At 36.1% G+C, this 25,697-nt stretch overlaps 1 protein-coding gene and 1 long non-coding RNA gene across 6 annotated transcripts in view; both read right to left on the bottom strand.

Moving 5' to 3' along the window:
- Positions 1–25,697, bottom strand: part of LOC109033126 (protein DOP1 homolog) — a 94,662-nt gene that overhangs the window by 12,704 nt on the left and 56,261 nt on the right. For 3 of the 5 annotated variants that reach the window (XM_019045574.2, XM_019045572.2, XM_019045575.2), the window contains exons 12-25: positions 25,067–25,187; positions 23,908–24,046; positions 22,228–23,434; positions 21,290–21,823; positions 20,018–20,292; positions 18,453–18,818; positions 17,290–17,443; positions 16,397–16,518; positions 15,297–15,579; positions 13,158–13,199; positions 10,264–10,506; positions 8,741–8,867; positions 7,838–7,997; positions 6,891–7,102 (exon numbers count right to left, since the gene is read on the bottom strand). In XM_019045574.2, coding sequence (XP_018901119.2) covers positions 6,891–7,102; positions 7,838–7,997; positions 8,741–8,867; positions 10,264–10,506; positions 13,158–13,199; positions 15,297–15,579; positions 16,397–16,518; positions 17,290–17,443; positions 18,453–18,818; positions 20,018–20,292; positions 21,290–21,823; positions 22,228–23,434; positions 23,908–24,046; positions 25,067–25,187 — 3,985 coding nt within the window. The remainder of the gene's footprint in view (positions 1–6,890; positions 7,103–7,837; positions 7,998–8,740; positions 8,868–10,263; positions 10,507–13,157; positions 13,200–15,296; positions 15,580–16,396; positions 16,519–17,289; positions 17,444–18,452; positions 18,819–20,017; positions 20,293–21,289; positions 21,824–22,227; positions 23,435–23,907; positions 24,047–25,066; positions 25,188–25,697) is intronic. The other 2 variants (XM_072306138.1, XM_072306139.1) reach the window with 2 other exon arrangements.
- Positions 90–6,865, bottom strand: LOC140226007 (uncharacterized). Its single transcript, XR_011900808.1, has 2 exons — positions 1,463–6,865; positions 90–751 (listed from the first exon to the last, which is right to left on the bottom strand). It is a non-coding gene; the product is annotated as an uncharacterized lncRNA (long non-coding RNA).

Genomic DNA, 25,697 nt, shown 5'->3' with positions numbered 1-25,697 from the left:
AAAAAATTCAAGATAGAAATTAGATCTTCGGTAGATTGCACACATAAGTTAACAAGTAGCAAAAGCTACCTGCTGAGGGGGCGCCGCCCCCCCAGACCCCCCCTTTCAAATTATATATGTGAGACTTTGAGTATCATAGAAGTCGTGCGGCGACATGCCGAATGAAATGCCACAATTAAAATTATTGGATCAGATGATGAGCTGATAAAAGCCTTACCCAGTAATTTGGGAACATTTCTGACACAGTTTGGTTGCTTTAACAATCACTTTGATTTGCGAAATACAAATCGTTTTCACTTCGTATGTAGTTAAATTTGATTTTGACTGACTTAGTTTCTGATGGATTCAAATTCATAATATACATTTAGGTTCCAGGGAAAGAAAAATGCAGATGAGCTACACTTCACATGAATATAGATTGATTAAAAATAAATAATCCGAAGAAGTGATGGAATAATTGATAATTGTTTACTACAGTAAATACTAAACCTAGGATTCATAGGAATTTTAAATAAAATCCCACCCATCACTAAAATAACCCATATGTATATACTCGTGGTGCCTGCTCTCGGCTCGATTTCGCCAAATGGAATTCTTTATCATCGCGGTTGTCCTTGTTGCGTGCGGGAGGAAATGAAGGCGCGCTCGCAGTAGCAAGAAGCAGACGCGCCAGGTTGCTTGCGACTCGTGAATGTAGCTTAACCTCCACAGATTAACAAACCGTCGAGCAGCCACGCGAAAAGTCCTATACCTACATAGAGAAAAACAAGTAGCAAAAGCTACCTGCTGAGGGGGCGCCGCCCCCCCAGACCCCCCCTTTCAAATTATATATGTGAGACTTTGAGTATCATAGAAGTCGTGCGGCGACATGCCGAATGAAATGCCACAATTAAAATTATTGGATCAGATGATGAGCTGATAAAAGCCTTACCCAGTAATTTGGGAACATTTCTGACACAGTTTGGTTGCTTTAACAATCACTTTGATTTGCGAAATACAAATCGTTTTCACTTCGTATGTAGTTAAATTTGATTTTGACTGACTTAGTTTCTGATGGATTCAAATTCATAATATACATTTAGGTTCCAGGGAAAGAAAAATGCAGATGAGCTACACTTCACATGAATATAGATTGATTAAAAATAAATAATCCGAAGAAGTGATGGAATAATTGATAATTGTTTACTACAGTAAATACTAAACCTAGGATTCATAGGAATTTTAAATAAAATCCCACCCATCACTAAAATAACCCATATGTATATACTCGTGGTGCCTGCTCTCGGCTCGATTTCGCCGAATGGAATTCTTTATCATCGCGGTTGTCCTTGTTGCGTGCGGGAGGAAATGAAGGCGCGCTCGCAGTAGCAAGAAGCAGACGCGCCAGGTTGCTTGCGACGCGTGAATGTAGAACCTCCACAGATTAACAAACCGTCGAGCAGCCACGCGAAAAGTCCTATACCTACATAGAGAAAAAAAAGGAGGTATTTGCATCTTGAGGTTTGTTTACCCTGTGACGTAGGTCTGTACAACCTGGCCAGCGAAATCCGAAATTCGAACTATGAAAAATTGACCATAATTTCCGATTTTCCGAGGTGTAAAATACACAACTCAGCAGAAGAAAGAAAGAAAAATCGATTCGATATTTCTGGAGATAAATGTATCGATACGGACGATATAGAAACGTTGAAATATCGATACAATATTTTGGTCTAAAATATCGATAGTCTGGTGGCGCGGAGCGTCTTCGAGGGGTTGGGCCGCGTAGTGGCCAGTCGCTAGACGATAGAATAATCGCACCCGAAGCCCGAACCCAAATTGAGCCTCATTCGAGCGGGCCTCACAGCGGCCCGCGGCGGGGGGCGGCGGGGCTAGGCTAGCGGCCACCGACCCTCGGAAAAGTCGTAAAAGGTGATTTCACGATAATAGGAATAGTCGTGTCGCCGTGGGTTTTGAACGACATAGGGCAAAACGATTGAAAACCAAATTAATTAATCAATAGGAATGATGTCCCTGAACCTATCCATGCTAAAAAATATGATGAATTATTATTATATTTAATAATATGAGACTTTAAAGGCCGAAAATGTCCGGTCGGTTACGCGTCGCCAACCCCGATTTTGAAGCAAAAGAGCAATTTACGGTAACAAATCAGTACTGATCATGAACTCTTCGGCAATATTTGCTGAAAAGAGACTCTAGTGTTCAAGAAAATTGCCAGTTTGAACTGAAATGTTTATTATTGAGCGAGAAAAGTCATAAGAAAGAGGTGTCGCCCCATTTGGCAACACATTTTTGCAGTTGTATAAAGTGCAGTGTTTATCTCGCCAGATGGAGTCAGGAGTTTCAAAACTGCCATCAAATTGTTCACTGAAGTCTTCTTGACAAAACTATTACTAATAAGTCAGTTTTTTTTACAATGAAAACTTTAATTATTATGAAAACCAGTGATTTTTACGTGTGTAGCACTAATTCCTCACTGCGCAAAAACCTCAATTTAATAGTATTAAACTACAAGGAAGTCTCCAAAGTTTAGGAAACTTTTAAGGCAGCACTAATTCCACCTCATAACTCAAGAATTGCCAAGTTTCATCTGTTGTATCATATTTAATCTCACATTTTTGAGTGTCGGTTACGCTGTGTCTGTTACGTAACCGACACAATTTGGCAGGGCCGCCATGTTTGCGTGGACCTCCAGCAGTCCCGCGGAAAGCGCTGATACCTGATTCAATGGCTTGTTTATCAATCACTTTAACTTTGCACTGAATCAAAATAGAGCGTGCCAAAGCTGGAAAAAGGAAGTTTAATACCTTTAAAATGAGGTAATGAAATCCTGTTAAAATTGGTGCACTTTCATTTCTAAGGTACTTCACATTTTAACTATTCCTGTTATCGTGAAATCACCCAAAAACGAATGACTCAAGTTCACACGTGCAGGGCTCGGAGCATTGCAGCCAAATTGGTCTGTTTGTTATTCAGGGATAGTGTCCTAGCATAGGTTTATTTAAAAAACAATTAAATAAGAGGAAGGATTTCAACCCTGAACAATGAGACCACCGACAGCCTGCATGTGACCCGGGATCACAGTCAGTCCCCCGTCAGTTGTGGTGAGCACAGTTACTGAGATGGACCATTTTTTTTAGGGAGCGAACAAATCAAAATTTTGAGCCTTAAGTTGGTCGCAACCATATCCGGAAGTCGTTACAGTGACATTTTTGTGCAGTATGCTTCTGTGGAAAGTGCAACACTTAATGAATACTTTTGACAAATCGTGTTTTATCCGGTTTGCGCTTCAAACGTGATTTCTTTGTGGAGTGTCATACGTTCCTTTTTGAATTGAAAAACTCGTCAGATGCATTGGGTAATGGAGTAAGGCATCTCTCATTTCTTAACGCAGGGGGCGGCAAATTTTGCATTTTTTTAAAATGTAGGTTTAAAAAAAATCGGATTCAGAAAAAAAAAATTACAAACGAGAAAGCGTCTTTCGGTGACACAAGAGACAGCACCTTTAATTAGTCGAGTTAAGAGAGAAACTAAACACGCAATTTGGCATGGAGCGGTGCAGCAGTGATGATGAGGACTTGAGATAAAAAGGAGAAGCCCTCAGCGCGGCGCACGGTGAATCGAGTCAATGAGAGAGGTCGGAAAAAATTTGGGAACTTAAAACGCTCATAACTCCGTTTATACAAGAACCTAATGTTCTACAAGCTGTTCCACTGGTTTTCTCGTGATATTTTCTTCCAGTATCACCCCTTGAACTTTAAAATGTGACGAAATAAACATCAACATTTGCAGATTTTGTCAAAAATTTCATGTCCAACCCCTCTAATTGACTCAATCCACTGTGCGGCGGTCGGCGTGAAACGCATAACGCCTACAAGACTGTACGAATACTTCACGCATTGTGCCAAACACAGTGCGGTCAGCGCGGCGCGCCGGCGGAAGTTAAAATTATTAAACCACACTTATGTTTGTTCTTGCATAATTTTTACCTTCATTTCTTACAAATGGAAGGCCTTGTTCACACATAGATAGGTTTACGGAACTTAACTTTCGCGCAAAGTTCCGTGCGAACTTTTGCTAGTAGTGAGGGGCATAGTGTCCTTTCTTTTAATTTTTCTTGTTTTGCCGGTTGAAAATGCGGGTGTGATCCCTGCGAAACGTCCCGGGTTTCTTATTATATTTTATGTGTTTCTTTTTATTATTTGCGGCCTTAGTCCCGTTTTAAGTTGTTTCTCTGTTACTGTTTCGGGCCGATTAAGTTGTTTTTTATTGATGTTTCGAAACGAATGAGAAGGGGGCGGCAAAATACAGGTGGCCCATAGGCAGCAAGTAGGTAAATCCGGCCCATGGGCGGCAAGTAGGTAAATCCAGCCCTGTTTTTTAAATGAATTTTGAGTCAAATTTACGTGAGAAATTGATTTACCAAGATTATTTTTCTTAATTAAAATTAACTTTCTTTTTAATACAGTTTTTACGTAAATACATTTGTTCGTAATTTCCAATACTTTTTACGAAATTTTTATGTTAATTTAATTATTATGTAAATTTGACTTCCTTTTCCGAATTTTTTCTTTTTTCGCGTTTTTCTGTGACTTTTAACAATTTTAGACTTTCTTTCCTTACTCTAGTAAGGATCTAGTCGTCAGAATCTATCCTGAACGACAACTTACATTCATGGAAAATAAAGCTTTAAATGTTCCTGACCATTTTTTACCATCCAAACTCACTAGAACACATTGTATAGGTATATGAAAAATTTGAAGAGCATCGCTGTCAAAAGCTAAGTTCTCCTTCAATTTAGCTCTTTTTGTATGGTCTACGGGTAAGGACAAAACTAACTGTTTTTGCTAAACGCTTACTGTTTTTTATTCATAAAATTTGAAAGTCTCAATGAAAGCAAAGCTATGTCCAATCACAGCTAGGTATTTTTATTTTGAGACTGCACATCCCAACTTCTCCCACTTTTTCAGCCGAATTATTTTTTTTTTTTGGGCTAGATTTTGGTTGGTGCAGTAATGCTGATGGTTATTTTTAGAAGACTATGATAGTGAAACCTAAAGTTTCCAATGATATTTTATCAGCATAGTAAACTCAACCACGACTTCAATCATAAATAATTCCATTTAGCAAAATCAAGCTGAAAGGCACAAGTAAGGGTTCATGAAAGTTGAAGTCATAGCTCAACATTATAGGGTAGGTTCAAGTAACTTTTAACGTGTTTTAGACTTTTTTTTCTTACCGTAGACCCTGAAAAACCACTTAAATTCAAGGAAAATAAAGCCTTAAATGTTCATACCCATTTTTAAATGTCAGAACTCACTAGACCACATTATATTCATGATAAATTTGAAGAATATCGCTGTGAAAAGTTGAGTTTTCCGTAGATTTAGCACTTTCCGTATGGTCTTTAAGGTAATGACAAAAAATGCTAAATTGAAGGAGAACTCAACTTTTGACAGCGATATTCTTTAAATTCATCATGAATAAAATGTGGTCTAGAGAGTTCTGACAGTTAAAAAATGGTTATGAACATTGAAAACTTTTAGTTCGATGAATTGAAGTTGTCCCTTAGGGTCCATTAGCGCTAAGGAAAAAAATTCTAAAACTTGTTTGAACCAACCCTATAATATTCTCCCACAGGATTCACTTTCAGACAGTAATAATTAATCAACATAAACATCAACCATTACTGATAAATCATCAAAGATCCTATTGGGCGAAATTCAGCCAAAAAGCACCAGTTTGGAGTCTTGACATTTTGGCCACCGTTGGTTGCTTATTTACGCTATTAAACTGTGACTCGATGATAAAGAATGCCATAGGGCGACATTCCGCCGAAAGGCACCTGTGTGGGTTCTTTACATTATGGTCACAGTTGATTGCTAAACGCTACCAAACCATGGCTAAATGATCAGAAATTCCATTTGGCGACACATGTTAACACTCTTTGAACATCTGAGGTATGAGTTCTGGAAATTTTGGCTATACTTGGTTGCTAAACGCTACTTAACAGTAAATGTTCAACAGTGACTTGATGATAAAGAATGCCATAGGGCGACATTCCGCCGAAAGGCACCTGTGTGGGTTCTTTACATTATGGTCACAGTTGATTGCTAAACGCTACCAAACCATGGCTAAATGATCAGAAATTCCATTTGGCATAATGGAGATGTTGCATGTGTGAGGAATTTGCGATTTGACTGTTGAATCTTGGGTAAAAGGTCACGAGAAACACGATGGTGCCACTGGTTTTCTCTGAAATCATCTCCCAAGCTCAAAAAAAAGCACTCAAGTTGAGGCCAAAATGAAGGGAATATCCCACCCTACCCTGAGAGTCCAAGTCTAGATCAAGACCAACTCTCCATGCAAAGATAGGGAGCTAATACATTGACAGGGCTACCAATTTATCTGGGGACTCCAAAACTGAAAACACGGCAACCCTGCTAATGTATTTGCTCCCTATCTTTGCATGGAGAGTTTGTCTTCATGTAGACGTGGACTCTCAGGGTAAGGTGGGATATCCCCTCCATTTTGGCCTCAACTTGAGAGCTTTTTTTGAGCTTGGGAGATGATTTCAGAGAAAACCAGTGGCACCATTGTGTTCCTCGCGAACTTTTATACAAGAATCAACAGTTAAATTGCAAATTCCTCGCACATGTAACATCTCCATTGGGCCAAAATGCACCGATATCAATACCTCATATGTTACTTGGTTCCTCGAAAATTCTCCTCTTGGACTTAGCCTAAAAGTGTGGACACTTTTTAGCCCCCGGCGAAACCTAGAGTCTATACGGCTTCGCCGCACGACTAAAAAGCAGAAAGATTTAACAAAATGCCTCATTCGACTACTTTTTGCAGCATGAATACGACTTAAATTTTTAACTTACACAAGAGATCCCTGAAGGTGGTTGTGTCTTGAGACATAAGGTTATCAGTGATGGTTTTCCAAAACGGTAGAGACCTGGCTTCCATCTGAAATAGAGCAGGGTCCAATAGGAGATCAAGTGCATCTTTCTTCCATGCTTTCCGTGTGTACTGGAACCCACTCAAGCTTGCTAGCAACTGAGAGCAGGCGTAAAAGCTACTAGCATTTCGTTGCCTGAAAAATGGGACATTTGCATTAAAATTGGACAGACTTATCAATATCTGCCTGACTGAATTCCATATTGATTGATTTCCTTTCATGATTTGATCATTTATTTTACAGAAGACTTAACAACAGAGCGCCTTGAAAAATTCTGCGAACATTTTGTGTCTAGCGAGTTAAAAAAATTTTTTAAAATAAATGCAGACTAATTTTCATAGTTAAAATTAATCCGACTAAAGCCAGATATCCACTGGTGCTTAACATCTTTTTTTTTTTTTTTGGGGGGGGGGGGGGAGTTTCATTGGTGCATACTGCAAATATTCATAGGTGTTTTTTTTTTAACTTTTGTTTTTATTTTTCTAATTTGAACTGATCGGCTTTTGCGAACCGTGAGTCAAGTTAAAAGGAGGATTTTGGGAAGCAGTATCACTTAAAAATCTGAAAATATTTAATATGTAGGAGACCACCTTCTTAAAAAGAAAAAAATGCATACAAATTTAACTTTACCTATTATTTCTATGTCAATCCAAACATGAATATGACTGTCACAGAAATTTAAAGGTTCTGCAATGCTACACACTTTTAAATGTAAGGGGTAGATTCCTGCTTTCATGGTGCTATTATGTAAGGTTATCAAATTGGTTAATTATTACTGAGATTTCTCGAAAAAGATTTTCTTCAAATTCCCTTTGAATATTTTTTTGGGGCAAACAAACACATCATCTTTTCAATATAAAATGTACTTACGAGTGATTTTTCAAGTATGGTGTTACGTTGTACATTAAAGTTGTGAGCAAAGTTACTACACGTTCCTTTTCTTGACTACCATAGGTGACATCTAACATTGGTGCAAGCAACTGTGCCAAGACACTCAGCGCTGTTACACTGTGTTGAGCCATTCCACCTGCTTTTGAGGGACATACATTATTGAAAAAATTAAAATAGATCAGAGCCAGATAAATAGCACATTTCAGTGTTGTCTAGCCATGATTAAGGTGGACCGTAACTGCAAAGGCCCCTAAAATACAATGATCATACTTTTTACTTCATCTTTTTGCTTCAATCAAAACATTATTACCTAATTGCATTATGATTAACCACGGCAAGGAAAAGTGAAATAATCGGCACTGATAATCGTACCGAGGGTACAGTGGCACAACATTTATTGCTCTCCTTTTTAGCAAAGCTTACGGCTAATCAAATGGAACTAAAATTTGAAATGAATTGATTTTAGATACTGATTTTTTGCCACGGTGAGAAGAAATATATCATACATGCTATGAAAAAAATTGAATTTTTAGGGCAGGTCCAAGGATTAATATGATTAATTGAGCATGAAATTTAAAGAAGCAAAATCAATGATTCTTTTAAAAATATTTTTCCCGATACTCGAATCTTAGAACTTAAATTTTTGAACTTATTCGGACAAATGGTTGTAAGTTCAAATGTTTCTGTGCGATGAGAAATATTCCTAAGTATCCCATGGGAATATATGCAATAGCGATAATGAGATTGCGACATCCTTCCGCAAATGGGAAGAGGTCTAATCGTAGATAGTGGAGTGCTTTGGTGAATTTTGAGCACATTTAAGAAAGTATTCTTTGAATTTGCATGAAATAAGCACATAAATATTCCGTACGAAATACTTACTTCGATCCGAGTCCTTTTCATTATTAGAGGTCAAGCTTGGTTCCTCTTCTCGCACAGCTAAATTTCGTCTCAACCAAGTGGTTTGCTCTAAACAGGCGCCTCCGATTTGAGAACAAGATTCTATTAGCTGGAAACACCATACAGAGACATGTTGAATTATTGCTTTGAAGACTATCAAACTTTTTCTACCAGCCTGCCGTGTGGTGATTTAGTTTCTTATATTGATTTTTTTAGGAAAAATGAAAAGGGTTTGAATGAAAAAAATTATTACGTTTTACTGAATTTATTTTAGACTTTCAGAGAAAGCATACAATTGAGCCCTTTCAATGTGGAATAGTCAAGTGGGGCTTGCCATGCAATCTGATTAAGTGCGAAGTCTTGTAGAGTTGCGCTGAAAACCAGAGATCTGGAGTTGGAGTCAACTCAAAAATTAAACTCAATTTATGCTGATTTTAAAAAACTAAGGAGAGACGGGGGGGGGGGGGGGGCTTGCAGGTATTGAGGTCTTGAATTTGAAAGAACTATGGGTGTCTTCAGTACCTCATTATTTAAATTCCTAGCATTTTCATTACCTTTTCTTTACTTCCACAAAAGTCCATTTTCTGGGGGGTCAAAATAATTATCTTTTTTTCAATATCTTATCCTTGCCGTTTTTTTGCCGTATGCAAATTTTACCTTACTTGCACCAAACATGAAACTTTGCACTTTGAATTACCTACAAAGAGCGGTTCTGGGAAATTCGGATTCCAGAAATGGTAAAGGTATGAAGAAGGAATGAGCAAAGGAGCAAGGGGCTGAGCTACAGGAGTGTGATAGAGTTAAATATGTTGAGAAATGGCATTTGCCAAGGGCTTTCCAAGGTTCATCTAGAAAAGTCCCTAAATTTGTACCTAATCACAAAGATTATTGACTAGATCTTGGCACCAACCTTTCGAAATCTGTGCTTCTTTAATGTATTTGTTTCTTGTCCATGTAGTGGGCACTGCAAGGATGCTTCCCACCTGTTAATGAGAGATCTCAGGCGAGGAAAACGAGAAATGCAGTGCTGACTTGGTAATTCCACCACTGACACAGATACATATTGACGAAGAAACTTCCAAACCATATATCTCGTTTGACGTGTTTCAAAATCTCCGCTCCCTTTTTTTTTTTTTTGAAGAAGAACAAATCAACATTATTCCTTGAAGTTTTCCCGGAATTTTCTTCACAAAGAGCAGAAAAATTAAGGAGGTTTTAAAAATTTGACAATGAGTAGTTCTCCATTTAAAAATAGGGTGTGACAGGAAGTCTGCAACGTCGCAAACTGAGATAGGTGGTTTGGACGTTCCACCATTGATATGGTTTAATGGGAAATTTCCTTAAAATAATATTTTGTAGGTGAGGGTTTTCAAAATTGTGTAATCAATTGGACCTGCAAGATAGTTCAAGATCATTCGAGAGTAAAAATATTGGATGCAAGAAATTCTTTCTAATTCTGATTAAAAAAGCGGAGACACAATGAGAAAATAAAAATGCAGGCTTACCTTAGCGGTAATATCCTGTAAATCTTTCTGATCTTTCTTATCAGGTAGAGGTGAGCTGGTGCGATGAACAAATTCAGAGAGCACGGTGAACAGGAGGAACTGGGAGGGCGGTTGGAGATTCGGAGCGTCACGCAAGAGAGGAAAGAGGGAAGACCAGCACTCCGCCAAGTGTGGTCCAGGAGTTGTGCGCACGTAATGCAAAAATAACTCCAAGGCACTGACCTCTATGTGAGGATTTTGTTCCTGAAATTCATACCCAAAATAAGTGGCTAGGAAATGAAAATGTAGAAAACACTTATGAAGTCAGCATAAGTTTAATATGTAAAAATAATAATATATAGATGACTCACTTGCACTTTCGATTTTAATAAAATAAAAAGTGGAAGTGAATCCTATACATTATTATTTTCACAGGAAATGAAACACCGCTGGTTGATACTAGACTCAATTTTTCTACTTTTCTCTCATGGTCAGACAAATCAGCATTGAATTATTTGTCCTTTCAAGATGTTTCTTGAGAATTTTCATTTCATAAAAAGATATTGATCTATAAGGCTAACATTGAAATAATGGTTTAAACTTTCACAAGGTCTAAAAATCAGAAGCAGACAAGAACAATTCACACAGGTCAGCCATTCCTAGGGACGAGTTTTGAGATCCTACCGCGCATTGGCAGAGGGATTTCAAATGCAATGCAAATAATGAATGAAGAATAAATATAGGCAAAACATTCAAGCATTCTAGGAAATTTCATAGAATAGGATGAGCACTCATGCAGGTACTTATAAGGAAAATTGAAATAATTCTTCTGCTGAATAATAAAGAGACTAACTTAGATAAGTTGGCATCTATTATACAGCTCTGCTCCTTGACAAAGTTGAATACATGCAAAAATACTGATACTATTAGAAAGATGCGAAAAAGAAAAAAAGAAGGAAGTGTCAGCTCCCAACTGCATGCAAGTTATTTGTTTTGAGCAGGGAAGATATAAAAAGTGGAAACAATACTATGAGTTGTTGGTATACTAATCTTCGAAGACAGTTCTGTTGATTGAAAGACTGCAAGGGTATGACTTTTTGAGAAACTTTGTTTCACGTGAAAGAGGACCGCGTAATTTTTAAATAAGAAAATGGACCACAGAAAAATTAAATGATTGCAAAAACAACAATATAGGGACCAAAATATAAAATAAAAATTAATATTTTAACGCCTCCTTATAAGTTTCTCAACCAAGGTGAGAAACATATTGGCTGCATCTATTCAAGAATAGCTTTATCTGAAAAAGCGTCTGAGCATAGAAAATGGTAACATTTGCCACGAGCCACCAACTGCATGCCATGCTGAGACATAAGCAGCAAATCGTTCAGAGAGAGTATTCCGTGTCAACTAGCGAATTTGGTTCCGAGCATAAGAATGAAAGAGGCAAATTATATTAGACTAAAAAAAGGTATGCAGAAGTATGATCCAAAAGAAAAAAAGAAAAACTCAGTAATAATTTTGAAGACACAGACACAAAATAGAGGGAGAAGATGCAGAAAAACAAACATGTATAGAGAAGAAAAATTTTAAAGACTGGACTTTTCAAAATTATCAGATAGTCATTCCTGACATGGTATAATTAAATAATTTAAGGTGGATTAGGAAAAATATTTTTTCCTAAACTTGTGATCAAAATTAAATCATGAGCGGAACTGCTGCCAACTAACACTGGAACAAAAAGAAGAGATTTTTTGGGAAATGGCTCCAGAATCACAATAAGGGCATTGCAAAAGTCTGAAAGTAACTCGACACTTTAAGATTTGAGTTAGAAATTTCAGCGTTTTTGAACTTCCTGCTTCAAAAAAACTATCATGGCAGAGACAAAATTTTATGAGTCACCCCCATCTCAGAACTTCCTGTAAAACTCTTAAAATAGCCTCCATGATAAGACACACTTCCTCAAATAAAAACGAACAACCGAAGTACTTCTACTTATAAAACATTGAACACAAAAAAAGGATATGTTAGATAAATGGTGTTTTTTAGGTTGTTTCTGTTTAATTGAAAAACTGTAACACTTGACGGCAGTCATTTGAAGTTTTACAAATGGCTCATTAGTATCAAACTTCATCTTTGCTGTAGTATACTTTTTTGAACAGAAAGCTCAAAAATACGCAGATCTCTTGCGTAGATTGGAAGGTGAAGAGTGAATTTTAAATTTTGCCAATATGTTCATTAAGAGTCATTTCATTTTTCATTGGAAACTAGCATTTTTTTTGCACTGGCTGAAGTTGGGAACAGTTCCATTGCATTTAAAAAAGAAATTTTTTACTAGCAAATGCAAGCGGGAAAATAATGTTTAAAACATAGAAATTTTGGGAGGAGCACAAAATTAAAACATGTTATTGAAGGAATGTGAAATGAATTCCGAGTTTCAATTCACTTAGAGCTCTTTGGAAGGAAGAAAGAAGTAAAATTCAACAGATTGGAAGAATTTCCCCAACTTTAAAACGCTCACACCTTCTTCGATTTTTCTTCCCTCCCAGCTGGTTTGATGGTTAACATTGCTTTAGGAGCCTACAGCTACCTTTAGTCCTTGGACAATAGAGGACAGGTACATTCATTCCCTAGGCAACTCAAATTTTCAGGAATTAAGGCTGCGGGGAATCTGTTGCTGTATATAACTGCTCGTTAGTTTCAAGAAAATTTGTCACCATTACCAGGATTTGAACCCAGGACCTACTGGCCTAGAGTCAGACGTGCTGACCAATAGGTCAATATGGTTCTTCAAACTTGAGAACTGAGATAAAACACTTTTTTTCATAAAAATAAATAAATAAATATAAAAATCCCTGTTTCCATTTTAGCACATTAGAAAAAACCAATGTAAATATTGTTTGACTTTCTTTGTTTACCTGCTGTACTGCGGCATTATCAGTCGCTACCTCTCCATTTCTCTGATAATATTTTTCCGCAATGCCAATGAACACATGAAATTTAGGGACAGAAAAATTATTGAAAATTAGCAAGCAATCAATTGATACATTTTTAAAAACAAAACGTAAACTCAAGGAAAGGAAAGAGAATCAACAAGGGCAAAAAACAGACAGAACAAGAATCTACGAGACTACAAGAACAGCAAAAAGAGTAATAGAATAAAAAAGAAAGAGGACAATTATGAAAACTGATAGCTAGATAATAAACTAGACGACTACAAGATCTACAGTATACTGATGAATAGCTCATAAATGAACTTCAACAGATGAAATAGTACAACTTCAAGATGGGGTTGTCAGGGATCAAGGATGTCCAATTATCTGAATGAATCTCAAATAATAAAGTATTAGAAAAGAATTAAGCCTGAAACTAAGGCTCTCAATGTTTGAGGATCCTTAGACTAGCCCTAATGTAGCTCCTTTTGGATCTGAATATAGTCATAAAGCGTCAAAATGAGAGTAAAAAGAAATAACTGATTTGTATGGAATGCTAAATCTGGGTAAAAATATATTTTAAGTTTGACAATTTAAAATTTGGGGCTGCTAAATTTCATTATATTCAAGCCAAAAACCTAGGTTCTTTAAAAAAATTGCAGCACAGCATAGCACTGTAAAAGGTTTCTCATTTTGTCCCATAATTTTTACTGCATATTTTGGACATAGTAATTAGAGCGGTGAGTCTTTGAGCTTTGATGTGCGTATGGACTAGTTGCTTTTACAGCGATTTAGGACGCTCTGCGACACCTATCCGCCACAGGAATCTGGAATCTGTCACGGTCAAGATCTTCTAGAAGCTGGCAACTCTCCAACTCTTTGTTGTGATTTGATACACTTTCTAAAAATGATCTTAAATTACTGAAAAATCATGCATTCTGGCCAATGAAAGAAAAGAGGAAAGAAAGAAGATGGATTAGTGATAGTCGTACTCTGGTGCATTCCGTAGTCAAAAGAGTATTGTTAAATACATTTTGAAAACTATGTTTTGCAATACATATAACATGCTTACTGCTAATATTTTTTAAGGATTTCATTTATTTAAAAGTCAGAATTTTAAATTCCAGTTCACATTTTCTCTCAGAGGTTCTCTACTTGTTGCCCCTGTGATAATTTATAGAGACATCTAAAGCCACATGACTTTATATATTTCAAGATTTCGAAAAAGGCATTTTCCTTAAAAGAATCAGATGTTCTTCCCTAAAAACTTCCTTCCATGTGCTGTACAAAACTGAAGGTGCCTCGACCAGATGATCCAAGAAGTTTATAGAGCAATTTTTATGGATGCAGATGGGTCTTGGCAAATATTAGGTTTTGAATTGATTAATGCTAAATTATTGCCAAAAAATTTTCACTAATTCTATTCTGAAGCTTGTCCGCCTCTTTAAATGGCACATCACTTTGGAACCTATGAGCCTTCGATTTCTTTCTGCTGGGTTTTGATCAGAATCTTCTTCTGAAAATGGGTTCGTTCAACATATCACAGACTGAGGCACTAGGCATGGTACAAAGTAAAGCAATCCGTTACATGTTTTTTCTTGACACTTTAACATGGGAACTTGGCATGTGGGCTGTTTTTATAATTTTTTGTTAATCTCGGGAATGCCACCATCAGAATATTACGGCTAAATGCAAGAAATTTGTGTCTTATTAGAAATGTTAAAAAACTCCGATTATGGTTTGTCATCTACAAAAGGAAAACTGATCATAATGTTTCCTTGAAATTTTGTGCGATTTTTTTTTTTTGAATGAGTGAAAAAAATTCACAAAAAATGTCAAAAGAAACTTTTGGTTAGTTTTCTTTTAAGCAATTAAAACTTGAGCAGAAACTTGCAACATCAAAAACTGAGATATACATTTTTCAACTTGGGCCATATGATTCTGTGAAACTAAACTGAGGCATAACTAAGCTTGAAGCTCATCTAGTATAAAGGTTATCATCGAAAATGTAGACAGTAAAAAAGACCATTCTACACTTCTTTCATGCATGCTAAGCACTACGTATTTTTCATCTCAACTAAAAATGTTTACACAAAGCTTTAAATTTTGGCAAATTGACCTCACCTGATATGGTGCTCCTTGCTTCACAAGACTGTGAAGGGTTACAACTAAAGTGTCGATGGGCATAGTTTTGATTGCTGACACCAACTCGACAAGAACTTGCTGATCTTCATTGGCCGACGATAAAACTTGGCTGGAAGAGGAGAGAGGTCGTCTATCATACCAAACTGTGGCCACAGCACCAAGAAAACTGGAGGCATGATGTAATGCTATTGGACTAAGCAACTCTAGAAGTTGACTGCGCACAATTCGAGGGCTTCCTGCTACGCTGTTCAGCGGAATTAACCTGGAAATTTACAATGCAGCTTGATATGAATGTGGTTAAGCAGAGTAACTAGCTTTTACAGATCTAAAAAACGAATTTAGAGAAACAAGCAGACGGAACTAGTCTTTGCGGTATGGAGCTGGACCCGAGACAATGAATGACGGGACAAGGTCAGAACTAGAGAAAAACGTCACACGATTTCTCTTCAAAACCTTCGGTAGAAAACGATTCACACACAGGAAAGTTTCAAGATCATTCCTGAGCAAGATATAAACAAGTATTTTCAACACAAATCAAATGGAAGCTTGACTATAGAAATGACTTTGCTCGTATTTTTGCCATTTAAATGATGTTAATTATAAACACAGAAATCTTATTTAGGAGTTAATTTCCTAAATTCCTACGGTGTAATTCGTTGTCTCTATAGAATTCAAAAGAGAATATCACAGAGTATTTTAATGCATACCTCGTCTAGAGACCCATTTATCCTGAATTTGACACGGATGATGTGTATCTTCAATTATTTTTAACTTTAATTTTCAATATTCATGAGAGAGATATGGTTCAAAAGGAAAGAGGTTAGATATTCAGTCCTTCCTCGTACAGGTCCTAATACTTCATTGAAAAGGATGGAACTCATGACTTAGCAAAAGCTGAATCCATTGAAGCTGAGCCCAGTTTATAACCTTATAATTCATCATTGCCTAAAAAATTTAAGTTTCCTCAATAATGCTAAGTCTTGGCTCAACACTGCACGGCTTTCTACGGCTCTCAGTAGCAATAACTTATTTGATCCCCCCGACGAAGCTGAGTAAAAGCTTTCATATAAGGAATTTACCTTTGATTAATATTTGTAAGAACTTGCCAAAGAACAGATAAACTTCCTACAATTTGAGAAAGAACTCCAAGAACAGCTTTGCGAGCACTTGATATGGATTCTGCATTTTCCTTCAGCTGCTCCTGTGAGAAAGTACAAATGAATTAGGGTTTTCGTTCTGTTGCATGAAAGTTGACCCTTTATTTTCACTACTTAATTTTTCATCAACATTGAATGCACCAGATCAAAGTTATTTTGACGAGCAAATTTATTCAAGTACCATCTTTGCAATGAATACAGAAACTCAGTTTCAAATTTCTGTAGATGGAGAGGAGGAATTTTTCGTCTTCTTCGAAAAAGTACAAGGAGTGTTATGATGCTAAACTTTCAGGTAATTTTCTTCAGAAGTAGAAAAACATTAAGATATTGAAACACATTTGCTAAATTACTGAGCTCCACTTCCATATTCAGCAAGAAACAAGTCCGTACCATCTAGATGAATATTTTGCCTAATTAATCCTGATATAAGTTATTTTAAACATCCTAAATTAAAGCGAAATCTCATCTGACTTTGAGTTTAAAGTTCAATTTCACTAAATAAGGTACTATCTTTGTACAGGCTAATTTTGGCTTTGATTTAAAAATGTATCTACAAAAGACTGCTAACAGAAGTTTCTAAGTATGATGTACCCATTTTATATTGAATATTATTAATGAAACCAGTATTTTTGCAAAGTATAGCAAAGTATAAATTGGCAAGAAAACATTCATTTATAGAACTTTTCTAGTTTTTTAAAACTTGAAAAAAATATTTGGAGAATTTTGGTAATGTTTTTATCAAGAAGGCATCCCACTGAGAAATATAAATATGTAGTTGTAAATCGCTTGATAAAATAGTAAATTGATTAGACTACCTGACTGAAAGGTGCAGGAATACAGACAAAGGCTAAATTAGAATAAAGTTGCGCTGGCTGTGGTTGATTGACTGACTGAGCGGAGTCCAACAAGCAATAATGACAAAGTACGGTTAGAGCTTCGAGTTGTGTTATTGCATAATCCACCGGGCAACTAAAAAAGGGAGGCATCAATTACTTAAATCGAGGGGAAACTGTTAAAAGTCATGAGAATGTGTGATACTGTCAACAAATTCAAGGAAATACTCAGCTGATATTTGCATTTGCTCAGGAAAATTTTACTCCATCATTATTCATTACGCTGTACATTGGCTGCACTTTTCTTGCTGAATCAAAAATGTTTTACATTACATTTTAATAATTGCATACAAAAATTTTCTCTTGAAAAATCAAGATCTCATTTAGAAACGACATGTTTTACAGCTGTTTTCTATGGCTATGTTTGGTTAAAGAAATTATTTCTAGAAGCATAAATAGTTAAAATTCTGATTCTTTGAGACATAACTTTGAGGGCTGATTGACTTTCAGCATCGAGAGAGCGCCAGTTCATCGAACAGTTTCAGCACATTTGTTACACAATTGATGAAAGTTTTTTTTTGTAAAAATGTCCGTAGCTCAGAAATAAACAGTTCTTCACTTATGAGTTTTAAACCGTTGCGGGAACAGTTCAAAAGTTTGTTTAATTTAAAAATAGAGTAAAAAAACTGGTAAGCATGATTTTATTACTTGAGAGTCACTTGTTCAGAATATTTAATTTTTTTACATACCTATTAAATTACGGAATAATAGATGATAGATGAAAGGATGGCAAAGAGAGAGGAAAACATATAAATTTACAGAAATTAGGCTCACATGACATTCTCTATGCATTTTTTCACACTCTGAGTGATAAGGTAGAAACATTACAAAGGACTTTGGTGTCTGCTTTAAAATGTTATCAAAATTTACCAATTAACTTTCAATTAAAAAAAAAAAAAGTTGCTTGTTGATCCACTCTAGGACAACCATGAAAAATTGACTTAAAATTAAACAATGTCTGAACTGCTTGAACTATCCAGACTCTAATGGATAAATTACTTCTAAAAGCGATTTAAAGAAAAGAAAGAAAATCTTATGAAACTAAACGGATGAAAAATGTAGGGAAAAACGGCTAAGTCACCTACCTTGCGTAGCTTGACTTAGTTTCACTCTCTTCCGACTCCATGTTTTGGTACGTTTGACTCAACAACTCAATATTACCGCAGAGCTGTTTTATGACACTAGTGATGATCCTTGTCAGTGACTTGCCCAAATACGGCAACGAACATGTAACCAGTGATGTCCAGTGCTGATGCATATGACGCAAAAGACCGTTAGGTTCTAATGCTTTCATGATCGCTGAAATGAACATTGGTTGCTGGGGAATAGGTTTCCCAGAAATATAACGGATTTCATTTGGAGTGGTATTATTTGACTTTTCATCCGCAGTTTCTGTTTCACCTTTCTTATGATTGATTTCATATTCCAACATTAGAAGAGATATCAGAAACCTGTAGAACAAAAACAGATGACAGCTAAGTAAAAAGAGAGAGACACTTCAAATTCAAGAGAGGTAAAAAAAAAAAAAAAAACTAAGAAAATTGATCGTACATATGTAATAAAAGCCTTTTTCCTTTAAATTAATAAAATTAAATGAAAAATAGAATTAAAAAAATTGATAAATTTTGCAGAGATCCAAAGTTGGTGGTCTGCTTTGATATTAAACTAATCATGTTGGCAACATGAAGTTTCTAAATTTTGCAACTTAGGTGGTGCAGCGCTGAAACTTGCTTCAGCCTGACAATGTGATAAAAAAACACACTGCTTACGCATTAATATCGATCTTTCAACCATCTGTTTTCTGGGCTCAAAATTTTAATCTTTTTCAAAAACAATTTTTCTTCAATAAACAGACAGTTTCAATAATTCATTTTAAAATTAGAAATAATCTTATGTTATTGGCTGCAGTTTCCTGCTGAACTGACTAGAGTTCAATGCTAAAAAGAAATCCGACTGTTTAGTGCTACGCACATGGACTGTACAGCCGCAAGCATAAGAAATTAAGCACTTGTCCACTTCTTTAAGAATTTCAAGTGCTTTTAAAGACCATGTTCATAATTTTTTCCTAAGGGCACAGTTTTCGTCTCTTATTATGATTTGCGATTATGATAATTACGTCCTTCATTATTTTTTCTTTTCTTTCTTTTACAATTTTTCAATCTAGCTCTTCCGTTGGGAGGACTGAAAGTCTGAAAAAAGAAGTTCACCATAATGTTGTAATTTACCCAGAAAATGGCGCCAAATTCCTGAACAATCTACGTAATGTTAAATGCTTCATTAATTCTTGACAACAAGCATTTACCGCTAACTAAGAGTGAAGAGTAAAATTCAAGCACTTTTCAAGCACAATCCAAGGAATCAAGTACTTTCACGGCCTTGAAAAATAAATGTAAAAATCAGGCACTTTTCAAGGCTGCACGAACCATGGTGCATTGACACCACAAAAAGAGCAAATATCTTTAAGGTCTAGAGTCGAGCAGATCATGGTTTTATTATTACCTGTGTCATGTATTGCACTTAAAAAACAAAAACAAAAAAAAAAAAACAAAAAAAAAAAAAAAACAAAAAAAAAAAAAAAAAAAAAAGCCACTTGAGCCACTTTGTGCCACTTTGAGAGCAACTAAAAAATTTTTGGTATTTCGGCACTCACCTCAACAACTGTATTTGAAAGGACTCATTGTAGATGGAATGCCTATCAGGGGATGAAGGCAGCTGATCATTGAAAGCAACAATGTCTTGCGTAAAGCTGCGAGGTGAAGTGACCGGATGAACGCTGGCTAGGATGCAGTGGAGCACAACATTTTGAGCTTTCACACGCGTAAGTAGGTCTCCTAGATATGAAGCAAATCCACGACCATTGTCCCTCACGACTCCACACAATTCAGCACAGATGAGGGAGAGTAATTCCACGCTTGAGATTTGAACCTTGCGGGAAAGAAAAAAAATGGTCAAAACTTCGGACAACGATTTGATCTCCCCCTTTAATTAGTACAAGATTTTTTGTGCATAGATCCCCCAGGGCCACAGGATTCCCCTGACAAATTCAAGTACAGTGGTGTATTTTCCTGCTGGAACCATAACAGTCATAACCCATACACATAAATACAGCTGTAACAATCCCAGATTTTACGTGAGTAGTTAATGCTTGCATCTCGCTTTAATGACCACATCTCAGAAGAAACAAGCGTGACAAGCAACAAGTTGATAACAAGAAAAAAACCAACCTTGGTGCATCGATGCAAGCATAAAATCTTATCTTAAAATTAATCCAAACTCTTTTAAAATCTGTAGATACATACTGAAATTATATCCTTCCATGATGTTTTTTGAATTTTACATGAAGAGAAAGGTAGATCGATAGAGAGTAGGGACATATTTTGTAGGTACTGTTGAATTTCCAGTTCAAGGTAGCCAAAAGTAGCGGCAAACATATGAACAAACCGATTTCAATGACATGATAGAATCAGATTCTTTACTGCCTAAGAATTTCCTTTACTTTGGAGTGCTTGCACTAGAGTATATTCTTGGTATAAGTACTCTCATAAATGACAAATACAAACTATTTTTTGTAAAAAAAAAGAAGAAAAAAAGAAGAAGAAAAAAAAAAACCCGTCAAAACTCAAAACTAGTCATGAATTGAAACATCTTTGATACAGGAAAAGAAAAGGAAAAAAATTACATGAATTCACCTAAACTGAGAATTTTGGAGGGTTTACCAATCTTTGGTAGATTACACTACATGCTTCTCCTAGTCTTTGAAAAAAAGAGAAAAAAGTGCTTAGTCCAGAAAACCCGATTTTGAGCACGTTTTGCATGGAATGGATATTAATCAATATACGCTTTACAATTATTGAAATATTAAGATAAAAATAAAGAAGAACAAATTTAAAAAAACAGAAAGAAGCAAGTTCGAACAACATACTTGTCTGTTTCCAAGAATTTCCTCCAGGGTCAGCTTTGACTGCCCATTGTTGAGGTAGTAACTCCTTGTGTAATACAATGAAATAAGAATCAGGACTTCTAAGTACATAGAGCTGCGGCTATATGTCATACCAGAAGAATCTGTCTCACTAAAAAACCCATGGCCAAATATTGACTTGCGATGCCTGGCCAGGAGCTTCAGTAACGGAGATCTAGCATTGAGACTAGTTGTTGCAGCAGCATATAAAAAAGCACGAGCATTGGTGAGCAAGATATTCTTGATGGTCTGAATTGCATACAGTGTGCGTGTGGAGTCATAGATGTTGGTATAAAGGAGGAGATGCGAGTGGATTCCATCGATATCACTGTCAGCACTTTTTGATGATGTTGAAGAATGGAACTTTTGAGAGTTACTACTTCGAGCAGGTTTCTTGGCAGGTTTTTCCAAGGGATTATCCACTTCACTGAGTGGAGTAATAACAAGACTTGAGCTCTTTACACTGATTGTATCTAGTGTTGATTTACTGTCACTTATCTGAAAACAAAAGGACAAGCCAAAAATTACTAATGGTTTGTTATTAAAAAGAGATGTAAAAATTTGAGTGATGATTTTTCAGAATAATAAAAACTGAAAATATGTAATTAAATACAAATGAATCTGAACATCACATGCCATGATATAACTTCTGATTGGGGAATTACTTGATAAAAGAGACTTGGTGGGTCCGGCAGGGTAAAATTGCTTTAACTTCTCACTAATTTCCCTTTGAGTTCCTGAAAATTTTAGAATGAAAGAAAGAAAGAAAGAAAAAGAAAAAGAAAAAGGAAAAAATATACAATTTAACTGGCATCTTGAAGGATGGAGCCTTCATGCTAAATGTCTGCACAGTTGATCAAATTGAAAAAAATATAGAAGCAAGGAAGAGACACGATTCTCACCTCTTGAGAAATACCATCCAGTTCACTTTCTTCTCCCAAATCTTTGGCAACTTGGTCTATGACTTCTAACAACACAGAACGAACGATATCATCGGTAGATCTGAGTTCTTCTCCTGCACCAACAGGCTCAAAATACTCATCTGCAGGCGTTGATTCTTCCAAGTCTGGCTGCGAACTCGAACGCTTGTAGGCAGGGGTGGTGTTTGAAAATGACCAGCTACGCACCAACTCACCATTATCATTATTCTGCAATGTGCTGAGATTAATGAGGTTGTCATCAGTTAGAGAATTTCGAGTTGGTGTGTTGTTGCTTTTCCGGCTGAAAAAACTTTTACCATCACTAACTTTGACGAAAATGGTGTCGGAAATTTTGGAAAAGTTGAGCAGGTCAATGGAATTCATCATCATGGAAGACGGATTGACGACTAGAGAATTACGTAAGTTTTCTAATGAAGAGTAGGAGTTGTTCCGAACAACAGCAGCTGATTTCTCTTTCCTCTTTCGATTATCAAATTTAAAACTAAGCGGTGATTTGGTTCGTTTTTTGAGCGCTGGTTCAGGGCTGAGTGTTGTCAGTTTAGGAACAAAGTCTTCTTCTGATTTACTTTCTTGAATAAAGTAGTCATCAAAGTCATTATTCATAGAAGACGTAGTCTGATCGGATGCAAATGGATTCACAAATACAGAGATATTTTTTAGCAATGAAACATTTTTTGAGCCAGACCGATAATAATCAGTTGTGTCTTTGTTCATCGCTTCCATTGCTTTATCATCAACAAACTGGTTCATCATTTTATCGGAGCACACATCTCTATTTGTCAAAGATGTAACTGCAAATATTTTTTTGCCCTTATTAGTATGGATGACAGACGGGTCTTTAAATAATTTCTTGTTATGGTATTTCTCTGAGACATGGTACATGATATTTCCGTCAACAGAACTGATGGCATAGATCTTTGTATTCTTGCTGGGATCTTCGGCATTTGATGACGGTTTTATTGTATTGTCATTAGTATCTGCTTGTTGCACTTTTGCTTGAAGCACACCCAAACGTGCAGTCAAAGGGTCAAGGAGTATAAAAAGAAGAGGGTCAATCATACGGTGGATGTCATCTCGCAACAAGGAATGTAGAAGCCATAGTTGAGCTTCAATTTTTAAAGGTCGACACTCAGATAGTTGTAAATTGTCTAACATCTTCAGCATTGATCTGAAAAATAGGACAGAAAAAATCAAAATTCCCATTGAAAAAAAAAAAATTATGTACCTAATGGAATAGAAAATCAGTTGGAATATGAGTTGAATCCGTTTTTCATTCTGTATGTTATTTTCAATATCTCTCGAATTTTATTAATTTGGAGAAAGAGGGCTAGAATCAATAAATAACTTGACCCTTTATTCTTCTATGTCACGTAAATCTGGTTGCACTTCTCCTGGAGACATTGTTTTTTCTGACTTATACTATTTTGTTCCATTCAGAGGCCGATCCAGCAATTCGGCAACACCGGACTCCCTCCATTCAAACCTATGTTAATTAATCAATTCTTGTCGGAACACCTGGCCCCTCCAAGAATCGATATATTTCCATAGGTTTAAATGGATAAAAACAATGTTGCAAATTTGCTGGATCCGCCAAGGGTTTCATACATAATGTAACTTAAATTTATTGTACAAGAAACTTACTTGTAAAAAATATCTGATAATTGCAAAGAGTTGCCCATTCTACCGGTAACTTCTCGTCCAACATGCCACAATACGGCAAATTTCCTAAAAGATGCCAACTTCTCAGTGTCGGAATAGGCTGGTGACACAAGAGTTTCACCTAATTAAGGAAAGAAAGAAGTCAAAGAGTGCTTTAGTTCTTGAAATGTTGAAGATACTGAAAAATAGATGAGTAAAATACACAAACTTAGTTGGAGGACCAAGTAGGGCAGAGCAAAAATAGGTTTTGGGCCAATATGCGGGAGGTAGCTGCTTGTTATTGAATTAAAAGTAAACAGCGAATAAATGATATTGTTTTAGGTACTTTGTTGATATGTGTATGATATATCATCTTTGTGCATATTTCTTTGAAATTAGGGTACTCAAACTAGTTTTTTGTAGCAAATTTTTAAATGTGTGTAATTTTTAGACACCAACATCTGACAACAATATATAGATGTGGTGTCGCCCTGGTGCCGCAGCAGGTGCATCACTACTTTCAGGAAATGAGAGCCCTCGGAATGCTTGCTTGATTATCTACAAGTAGACAAAGAGACTGCTTCGCCCCATGAGAAGAGATTACAATTTTTAAATAGAGTTGATGCAGCACTTTTTAGAAATGTATGATGTTAAATTCAATACCTAACATATGAATTGGAAATTACAAAACTTGGAATAAGTTTGCATATTTGAGGTTTTACAGTTTGAGTTAGTATTGAATATCAGCAAAAAAGGACTCACAAATTTGAAGTTTTTTCATTTTCACCTAGCCCTAGGAAATGTCGACACTTTAGAACTGTGTGAAATTTTGTGACACTAAACTGGTATCAGAATTTTAGGACCATCAAATTAGAGCTTTTTTGTCACCCTTTGAATTCTCCCGTTTAACTTTTGAAAGAAACATTAAGAGATACAATACAAAAAATTAAATCGAACATTACAACCCACTGAAATGCTGCTGAAAACCAATTATTTGAGAAATTAAGTCACATGAGGCGAACTGTACTTTTAAAAGGATCCAGATAACAGCGAAAATCACTTTTCTAATGAAACTTCTTTGCGAAAATCAAGGGAAATTTTGCACAAGCAGGCACATTAACTTATGTCATACATACAATACAGGGTAAGGAAAACAACCTACCAATACAATTTTCAGTGATGTCAGAATGATGAAGAACACTTTGTAACTGGTGTAATAATTCGACACATCTCACTTGGTGTCTTGGTGTGCCAAGGTGATTCCACAACCAATACGCTATCATCTAAAAGACAAAGTTATAAGGAGAAACATTAATTACACTTTTTGAAGATTTATTTGAGTCAATGTATGCATATAAAAAATTGTAAACCTTAGAATTCTGAATGACATGCTTTGCAAGACGTATGCTTTAAGTATACATAATATGTCAAGCATTGACGAACTTGAGAAGTAGTCGGAACTCTATGTATAAAAGAGAGATAGCATTGCTAAGATCGCCCTTGAGATATTACGTACGATTTCAATGGAATTTCAAAAAGGCTCTGAAAATTCATGAAAAATACCTTGAAATTTCAATGAAAAAGAATTTCAATATAGTAGTAGATCTTGTCCGACTTCGCTTAGAATCACTTTATAGGGCTAGAGGGGAAAATTCTCCCAAGGAGGGGGGGGGGGGGCATATCAAAAATGGTCAAAAAGGTGAGGACTTATTGCCGCAAAAAAGGACCCCGCACACCTCTTATGGGAAGCTGCACCATGAAGAATTGCCTTCTGACTTATGTATTTCGATTCT

This window comes from Bemisia tabaci, chromosome 1 (genome assembly GCF_918797505.1).
Source record: "Bemisia tabaci chromosome 1, PGI_BMITA_v3".
Taxonomy (NCBI): Eukaryota; Metazoa; Arthropoda; class Insecta; order Hemiptera; family Aleyrodidae; genus Bemisia; species Bemisia tabaci.
Note: the sequence above shows the minus strand (reverse complement) of the source record. Positions and strands in the feature narration are given on the sequence as shown.